We start from the raw sequence: 10,478 nt of genomic DNA, 5'->3' as shown, positions 1-10,478 counted from the left end.
TCCTATTACTGACATTTATATCTGGGATGTGACTTCTTAACGGGACTGAATATGTCTGCATTAGGGTTTAGCTGCAGGCTCTGTAAGGGGCTTGCCATTGTCTGGGGCTGATTAAGTCGATGGTCAATGCATCCTTCTTGTGTAACAGACAATAAATCGTCTCTTAATGTATCTAATTCGCTTTTAAATTTACTGATTTTTTCCATTTGTACTTTTTTGTTTCCTTTCCAAGAGAAGAAAAATGGAAACGAGAGGCGGAAAATCAAACTACAGCTTAGCAGATTTGATGGCAGCAATACAAAAACAAGAAAAGAAACAAGAAGAACGAGAAGAGAAATTACAACAGTTGTTAGAGGAAAAAGAAAAGAAACAAGAAGCACGAGAAGAGAAGAGAAATTGCAACATTTGTTAGAGGAAAAAGAAAAGAAAAAAGAGGAGAAATTACAGCAGTTGTTGGAGGAGAAAGAAAATAAACAAGAAGAACGAGAAAATAAACAAGAAAAGAAACAAGAAGAACGAGAAGCGTAATTACAACAGTTGTTAGAGGAAAAATAAAAGAAACAAGAAGAGAGACAACAGCAGTTGCAAGAAAACCTGCACCAATGGCAGCTCGAACAATGAGATTGCTTTTTTTTTCCTGAAATATCGGAAACTTTGTATTAATATTTTTATCTGATCTATTTTATGTTTATATATATTTTCCCAATGTAAATAAACAGATATCTTATATAATTGTTTGTTTTAGCAGTCTGTTGAATCTGTAGGTGTTCAGCACGAGTGCCTTCTTGACTAGTTGACCTATATCGCTCTCAGGTTCACATGGCTACCGATGGTAGCGTTATCATAAGGCAGGACTATATATCATTGCAATAGCCCATCAGGCAGAATGGACATCACTTACTACATAGAACAAGGAAACGAAGCAACTAGAGTAAGGTAATCTTATAGACTTTCTGGAACACATATTGTCGCCATTATAGTGTGTAAACTAAATATTGTTTGAAGTTGAGCACAAAGCTACACAATGGGCTATCTGTGCTCTTCCCACCACGGGTATCGAAACGTGGTTTCTACTGTTGCAAGTCTGCAGACATACCGCTGGGGGGGGGGGGCGTCAACTAAATAAGCGAAAAAAATCTTAATATCACTAAAGCATATGACAATCCTATATATCAAAATGCTACAATGTTTGAAAGTTTTTGTGGCTTCGTATCATACATTAGGTTTTGGAAACACTATGTAACAGTCAAAGAATGGTGTACAGTTCAAGCTCTATGTTTAGAGCAGTAAGATGCCGGAATAGTTTTATCTCCAATATGTGTATTGTGGTTTTGAAAGATCTTTTGGATATATCCGTAAAGACTGGCCGAAGGAAGGGTTTTCTCCCTAATCATATTTATTCATGATCAAGGTGTAAGGATTGAGTTTTTAAATGTTAGTATTAAACATATTCTGACTCAATCAAAGAGGTTTCGAATAAAATCCACTACACAGCTGTAACATATATTGAACATATGGAAGAAAATTTTTAACTTAATAAATAAAGTACTAAAATAATGTCCTGTTTTTATCATTTTACTATGAAGTATTTGACTAGAAGCTCAACTGTCACTGAAAAATACAACTATATTACAAGATCGCCAATATTTTGTGCCTAATTTTTTTATCATTGGCTCGGTTACAACAAAACAAGAAACTTTATTTATATACAAGACAATCAGACATCAAAAGTTTGTTAGAGAAGCCTATTCTAGTTTGAGGTGTTTCTTAGGAATGAAGATTCCCTTTAAATATTAAGCCTATATTTTGTTTATATACCTCGATATAATCAAAGACACTGGCAAGTTGATTTTTATACACGACTATTATTTTATTTTATAATTTTAATATAAGCAAGTAAACTTAGAGTGCTGAAACTGTGTGTAGATTGAAAGTGTTTGGGGATTTCGAAGTCTTTTATTACTTCAAAAGTAGCAACGAAATCAAAGCCAAGTATTTCTAAAATGAAAAACATTATTATTACTATTATTATGATTATTACTAAATTACGCTTTTTTCTTTTCGCTCTACTTTCTTAAAATTAATCAATGAATCTGATTAGGAAGTAATTTTATACTGTATCGTAAAACGCTTTAAAATACAACATTTTCATATCATATTAAATTACTTAAATGTTTCTTAAGAAAGAAGATCAAGAAATGTTGGGCCATACAATAAGACAGAAAATACTACACACTGAAACAATGTTTTTATATGCTTAAGTCAGCTTAGTGTCGTTTTTATTCTCATACACACACACACATTGTCGCCATTTTTATTGCAAAAAAAAAAAATAAATGTTGCTCATCGAGGTCACGTGACTGGTGTGGCGACACATATTTTCTAGAACTATCCTGTACCCTGGCGAATGCTCTAGTATTTACTAGATATAGTGTAGTCTGGTATATAAAAGAGGGTGACAACGTGACGGGACAATAATGTGTGTGTAGATAGAGAGTAATTGAACTGCAGTCACAGGGTATTGTTGAAGTTAACGTTCGTTCGTTATAGTGTTTGTTTTAGCGCGAATATTGAAATTAAGTGTATCGTAAAGTTATATTCGGAAAGAATAAACCAGTTTTATTCAGTAAGGACTTGTGTCGCTAAAGTTTCGACGGAACGAAGTTACGGAAAGTTAATTAACAAACGGAGACGTAACAAATTGGTGTCAAAGAGTGGGATAGAAAAAAAAATGGCTGGAGACGGCTTGAATGGGTAATGAAGAAAACCTTTAATATAAGTTTAACATAACAGCAAATGTAACAGTTTGCTGTTCCTCCTTTCTAATACAACAACATTTCTGCATTGCAAGCGATTCTGGTATGGTAAAGTTTAGGTTATTGATATCTGATATGGAATTTAGGTGTTTGTTAAATATTTACGACGTTTATATAGAACTTATAAGATGGTTATGTTATTTTATTGACATACAAATCTCAGGTTTGAGAACCTTTTACTATTACATTGAATCAAAGATTAAAACGAAGTGTATAAAAATGTTATTTTTTTGTTCAAAATGATGAATTGTATGTGAATATATATACATGTGTACAAGATATTTTGCAAGGTGTTGGACAATAAAGCTGGTAAATACCAAATTTGATTCCCTTTTTCTCTTGTTAAAATTAATTTATAGGAAATAAAGTGCCCAGTAGATGGCGCTGAATGATATATACTGGTTCTTGTGTTCGTGTAATATGTACACTTGTTTTAAAATGTGTTGGAATTCTAGAAGGTCGGGTGAAGTGACCATTGAAAGTGAAAAAGTTAAAATAAGAAAATTATTTGCCGAATAGAACGAAGTTTTACAACAAGATGCTTTTCAGTATGACACTACTTAGAGGAAACTGGCTTGTTGTTATGCTTTCACCTAATTTATTTTTTTTTAACTGTGAAGGCTGTTATTTCTCTGAGGTAAGAAAAACCTAAAACGTTTTTCGATAGAAACATGAAACTCAACATGTAAAAGGAACCAATATTTGTTTCTGATTAGTAGACTGATAGATTTAATATCGATATGTTTAATGACTAATATTCCATTTATAATCCATTCTCTAGGCTGACAAAAGTAAAGAAGTTTGAAAAAATGTAACTTTACTTCAGGCCGTAAGGTGGCATCACTTCTAGCTAACCCATTATTTTATAACAAATATCCACTGAAGTGTTAGGAATAAGAAGACTATGTTATTCAATTTCCATTGTTTTAGGAAGATAATGAAGCTTTGAACTGCTGATACGCATGCCTTCGTAATCGTTTCTCGTCACTAAACTAGTTGTTGTATAAAACATTACCTTCAAAAACACTCGTGCCATCTAAATGTTTACATAAAAACAAATGGTAGGCGCATGTAACATCCTGTTTTACAGTAATAGGTCTACTAAAGTATGAATAATTAATTTCATCATTAAAGTCAAACCACACCTTAACATAAAAATTAACGATATTTTTAGGTTTAAGTTATCCATTTTAATTAGTTATTTAGTTTTGAAATGTTAATATATACATTAAGAACAGTAAAGCTACCTGATGATGACAAAACCTTGTGCAAGTCGCAAAACTGTTGTTGTATTAGAAAGCGACTTGCAACAGTTTGCTGTTCCTCCTTTCTAATACAACAACAGTTTGCGACTTGCAGCAGTTTGCTGCCTCCTCTCGGCCACAGCTTTTCTCATACTTCTAGCACTTCTGTTTCTTCCCCTGCCTTCTTGGCCATTAAGTCTCGATCAGACCGATCGCCTCTTTCCATTGCTGTCCCCAATGATCGGCCCATTCCACCATGGCTTATTACCATCCCTTCCTGTGACCTTTCTCTGGGTCACCTGAGGAAGGCGGATACTCCCGATTGGAAGTACCGTCTTCTCTTTTCTGAACATCTTTTGAGCCATTCTTCTCTTCCTATTTAAACTGTCTGATTAGATTGTATTTTAAATTTTTTACACACTGTAGGTCTTTTTTAATTACATATAAATCTTTTATCGACATATATTTGTTTTAACTCGCTGTATTTTTACATTTTACTTTAATTTACTTTCACTGTTTTTACCGGTTGTTTTGCACAGATAGCCTTGTTGCTTTGCACCATAAAGCACCAAACAACCAACAAAATGTCGTCCTATACATTTGTATGTTTGTACAACAGGCAGTTGCTGTCCATTTTAAACTTAGATTCATTATAAGTTTTTGTTTTGTAAATATGCAAGCTCCTATACCAGTATATCAGATTAGCTTCATTACTTAGTACATTAACTGTAAGTTCTGGTATATGTACGTAACTTGATTTGATCAAAAATAGCACAGCCATTTTTCCATTCCTAGAAGAGTACTTTAATAGTTGTATACTAATTAATACTTATATAAGGAAAATAACTAATGAATTGATTGATTTTTGTTAAAACAGGTTAAATTGAAGTTGTTAATCTATGCTTACTAACCAAGAATGTATAATGATAATTATTATGTGCTTTGGGTTATAGAGTACTTTGTTCACCATGTAAAAGCTTTTACAATAGCTCAAGTACCTCAACAACTGAGAATATGGAATTCTGTGACTTGCATTTACGAAGTTTGCTTTTAAGGTCTTTCTTTTCTTACTAAGACTTTATAAATTTATTTATTCAATTAAAAGCATATCTTCATAACATCTGGTATAAATGGTTTTTTGGTTGGTATAATGGTGTAATATTTCCCAATGCATAAATGTCAGGCACAGCTGTATAAGCAGTAGCATTTAACTTATATATACATTATTTTAAGGAACATCAGCTGGAATATTTTTCTTGGATTTTAATAAATTTGATGGGTTTCTAATCTTGTGGATTTCTTAAATCAACAAATGATATTTTTAAAAACCAACTAATTATGTGGTTCATAACTTCGTTTTACTACTACATATTTTTGGTCTATGTAATCTAACTTAATTATTAATATGTTTGCTCTCTCTGAATCCCAATTCTTATTATTTTACAGACATTATTGCCTTTAGTCATAATTTCTATTTCTGATTGGTTGTTTAATCCTTTAAGTTGAATTATTGCTTTAAAATTTCTACTCCTTGTTTGTTAAGGATAAAAACTGTATAGTTAATGAAAGGAATTCTAATGCTAGAGAATCATAAAGGTTTGACTTCTTATACGTAGAGGCTTTACTAATAAGACTAACATGTTAAATTTTGCTGTATATATTCATATAATGCTATGTTTTGAGTTGCAAGTAAAGGATTTGATGAACCGGTTTATGTTAGGATATCTTTATAGAAAATTGATATAACTATCTTTTCATACTTGACAGGTAGGAGCAGCAATATCCATGACTTATATCACTGGTCAGCCAATAGTGTTTGTTGGAACAGGTCAAACCTATACTGATTTAAAAAACCTTAATGCTAAGGCTGTTGTTCACGCCCTCATGAAGTAATGCTGTTCCTTGAAGTGATCTTCCATTTTGCTGTAGAAAAATAATATACAATTATGGCTAGAAGAAGCTCTTCCAGAGAGAAATATTCTTAGATTGGCATTTAAACATTCTTGTATTCCTGCTATTATGCTTAAAAAAAAAGAATAAAGTGGAAGATTAGATAATATTCAAATGAGAAATGTTATTAATTCTGAATTAATATAAAAAAGTATTTTCGTCTCCTAAAGTATATTATTCAGTGAATACATTGCTTATCAATGTTTTTCCCTTACCATGTTAAGAAAAGGTCAGCTACAGTTCAAGATGACTGTGAAAATGTAACAAGAGTATTAAAAACTGGTAGATATCTGTTTTAATAATTTTATTTAACAAACTTTCATAAAGTGATTTATATTGGATATTACGTTATATATTTCTGTCTTATAATTGTATTCTTCCTACAAGTGTTATAAATTTAAGTTACCACTGAAAGTAAAGTGTGTGAAAGGAAGGCTAGTTTGAAGTATGATTCATTATTTAAAATGGCTTGTTTTTTGTTTTATACTGATGTTTATACCATTTATGTTGTAGCTATTAAAGTGACAAACGAAGATACAAAAATAACATTTCTTGTTTTTACTTGTGAATTCTTCATGATAATGGTTGAGATGTAAGCGAGTTGTTTGATTGTAGTTTATTCTTAGAAAAACTGTGCAAAATTGTTTAAGTTCTTGGAATATTTAGAAAGTTTAGCCATTGGTCATAAGAAGAGTAAACAGTCAAAATTGACTGCAATATATTTTCAAACTTTGATACATTTAGAAAATAACTACAGACCAAAAGAAAAATTAACATGTTAAACCTGAAATATTTGTGTAACTTTCATACATATTAACCAAAGTAATCCTAACTATCCTTATGAGTTACCAAGAACTTGAAAAAGCATAATGTAAACATAAACAAGTAAGTTTTTTCTCTGTTTTAGATAAGTTACTTTGAGAAATACTTTGCAATTCTGTAAAAGTGACTTATCTTGACAAAACATTTATGTGCATTTACAACCATTTATGTGAATATCCAAACTTCATAATTATACCCTAGATTTGTTTTTGCAAGTATTAGACTCATGATTTGATAACAGTTAAAAAATCTTTGAAATAAATAAGAGATTTCATTTTTTTTATTATGCTTTTGGTGTTGCAGTATTAAATAGGGTGTTTTAATTTTTAAGATTATGTAACGTTTGCCTTGGTATTAAAGCTATAGACTAAGGCTGCTTCAGCAGTTGTATGAATTCAGGTTATGGTCTTAAGTTCTTCACGTCATTATTTGAATGAGTAATAATGTGTTATGTATTTAGAAAGTTAAGTAAGATACTTTATAGCATCGTTTTTTTGTCTTGAGGTAAATATCTTGTCTATTTATCTGAATTGTAGTTAAATTAAAGGAGGCTAGTACAGAGAATTGGCAGTTCAGAAGATCTTAATTTTTTTCCTGTTCTGTACAATTCATCTACTTACAAAGAGTATCTCTTTTAAAAGAGGTCATCTCAGTCCTATGCACTATGAATACCTTAAAAAAAAAGATGGTGGATGATGTGGAAAGTATAAAAATAGGGGAGGGGGGTTCAGTAGCGATTCATGATTTACAGGTGAGTACAAGTTTTGTAGAATTAGTTAGAGAACCTTGGGCTTGTTTGCCACTTTAATATATAGTTTATACAGTTTCTGTTAACAAGTAATTTCTTATTACTGATTTTAGTAAGTTTATTGGTGAAAAGTTATTTTGAGTTACCCTAATGACATTTCAAGCTTTCCGCATGATGTTATGTCAGTTTATGAATTTACTCGGTCGTTGTTTGTTTTTATGTAGAAAGTTTGATACTATGTATACTTATAGGGTAATATTTTAATGAAACTATCTACACACTGACCATGAACTCCTGAGAATCAACGTTTTGGCTTTGTGCTTTCAGCTGGATCATACAAGTCATGAAACACTGAGCAAATACAAGAACTTGTGACATTCTCTGTAGTTCAGTCATTTTATTTATTTGTAATTATGTGTACTATGCTCCAGTCAGCATTCTGTAAATTAACAAATGTAAAACACTTCTACACACTGCATAAATAGAGCAAGGAAAGGAAAGACTTCAAGTTTTCTAGTTTATATTGTGATATATTGTTCAATGTTCAGAAATTAACATAATCTGGAATTTACTTGAATGTCCTGCATCTGGTTTAACTGAACATATGTCTGTCTGGAAGAAACTTTGCTAATGTTCTACTCTGTGGAATACTCCATCATAAAGCTGAGCTGTAAAACCTCTTGATTTACATTAAATATACTTTTAAGTTTATTTTCCTGCTTTTACAAAGGTCTATCTTACATAAGAATTTTTTTTTAAAACAGCCAATAATTCTTTTTTTTTCATACTATCAATAGTGTAACACCACTATTTTAACAATATAACAAATGTGCTTTCTCCAGTGTCAAAATAAGCTTTCACAAATCGTATGCTAGATGTATCTCATAGAGCTTGTACCATCTGTTGTCAGTACATTTAGAAGTTTAGGAATGTAAACATTTATCATCTTTGTGCTGGTTAACATTACTAATGCTCTTTTTAAGATGTAGATGGTTTTAACTTTTGGTGTGTGTGTGTGAGTTAATGGAATACTTCCTGTGAAAGAAACGCAGTCTCAATGATGATTTTAATGGTAAATGATGTGCCTATTAATGACCATATTTAGGAAATACAATAACCTGAGTTTGTCACTGTGACATACATAATCATCCCTACAAATTTCTTACCAGATAGCAGTCTGGGTTTACAAAAACTGGTAGTTATATTGATTTGTTCATCGTGTTTACTTATTTGTGTAACAAACTCGGTTCCTCTGTACAGAAAGAGATAAAGGCTCACACTATATATTGTCCTCTTCTTTTTTTTCTATAGTGTAGGTGCTTTAAAGACTTGTTCCTTAAAAATACAAACATTTCCTAATGATAAGTGATTTTATAGTGAGACAATGAATTTAGATTAATAGGTATTTCGCAGACAAGTTGTACTGACGTTGTGGAATCTATAAAGATTGAATGATATATTGTGTGCCTTAAGAATAATTAAGATTTCCATTTTAAACAAATTTATATTAAAGTGCACATCAATAAAGAATCTGTAATAATAGTAATAAGGCACCTTGTTTACTGTGATTTGACATATTTTTAACCAAGGAGAGCATTGAGTTCATTACATGAGTTTGAGGATTGGGGGGAAAAAAAGTCAAAGAAGATTTTCACTTGAAGTGTTTTCAGGTGGGAAGCAAATAATGATTTTAGTTGGTTTCATATATAACTGTTTGCAACTGACTGAGTTAATCTTTATTAGCTGATTTTTTCACTTCTAGGTTTATCTTCTTTTGTTTTCTCCAAAAGGTGACTATGTATTAGGAAAACTTATCTGTTATGTGGAGTTTAAAATGTCAGCCTTAGTGTTAAAATTATTACTTATTTGTTCCATCTGTTTTAAAGGTTTTTGTTTTGGAATCTATGCGTACCTTCTGGCTGTGGTTTGATATTTAATTCTCTCCGTTACCGTCAAAAAGGCTCCAGCATGGCCAGGTGGTTAGGGCATTTGACTCGCAATCTGATGGTTGTGAGTTGGAATGCACGTCTCACCAAACATGCTCGCCCTTTCAGCCTGTGGGGGCGGTATAATGTCTCGGTCAATCCAACTATTCGAATATAGTAGCCCACGAATTGGTAGTGGGTGGTGTTGAATAGCTTCCTTCTCTTCAGTTTGTCACCTCAAAATTAGGGACAGCCATCGCAGGTAATAGCTTTTTCGAATAGCTTTGCATGAAATTCAACATTAACAAAATTAGTTTGGTATCACTTTCTTTCAACTATCGATTTGTATACAGTAATGTAGAGAAAATGATAGCAGTAATTCAAAAGATAACGTGAATATATTTTATATCAAATATTTACAAAATTCTGAATGTAAATATTTCTTGTAGATACTAACAGCAACAACAATTTTGCATCAGCAATGCTCTGGACATCAGCAACTTCCTGGCTATTGGAGAGCAAGATGGAAAGGGGATGGGAAGCATACCTCCCAGTGACTCTCCGAACCTTGTCCCATACAGTTTTGGAACTGGTGGTTGAAGAGATGCTAGTAGTGAACTTTATCCAAGACACCTTTTGGCTTTGATGTCGAACCTGCCAAGCATAGGCATGGCCCGCTGATAAACAATGTGGTTAGAAAGAGTGGGATACCGTCGAAAGGTATCCCAGGCCCGTTTTTGAGCCTTCCGTGCCTCCTGGCAGGCAGGACTCCACCATGGACGAGCATACCGTGGAAAACGTGTCGAGGTCTTAGGAATACAATAAATAGCCGCCTGGACAATACAGTCAATCACTGCCACCACACAATCGTCTACTGATGGTAGACAGACGAAGGCAGGATCAAGTTCAGAGAGAGGTGAAAGATGGCCAGTCAGCCTGGTCCAGCTTCCACTGTGGCACTCGGGTCGGGTGG

General features: G+C 32.5%; 1 protein-coding gene across 1 annotated transcript in view; it reads left to right on the top strand.

Annotated features, from left to right (window-relative positions):
* Positions 1 to 9,976, top strand: part of LOC106457941 (signal recognition particle receptor subunit alpha homolog) — a 35,060-nt gene extending 25,084 nt beyond the window's left edge. Inside the window, exon 11 of the mRNA XM_013917388.2 lies at positions 5,828 to 9,976. Coding sequence (XP_013772842.1) covers positions 5,828 to 5,953 — 126 coding nt within the window. The 3' untranslated portion in view covers positions 5,954 to 9,976. The remainder of the gene's footprint in view (positions 1 to 5,827) is intronic.
* The last annotated feature ends 502 nt before the right edge of the window (positions 9,977 to 10,478 follow it).

Source organism: Limulus polyphemus, unplaced genomic scaffold, assembly GCF_000517525.1.
Source record: "Limulus polyphemus unplaced genomic scaffold, Limulus_polyphemus-2.1.2 Scaffold394, whole genome shotgun sequence".
Classification (NCBI taxonomy): domain Eukaryota; kingdom Metazoa; phylum Arthropoda; class Merostomata; order Xiphosura; family Limulidae; genus Limulus; species Limulus polyphemus.
Note: the sequence above shows the minus strand (reverse complement) of the source record. Positions and strands in the feature narration are given on the sequence as shown.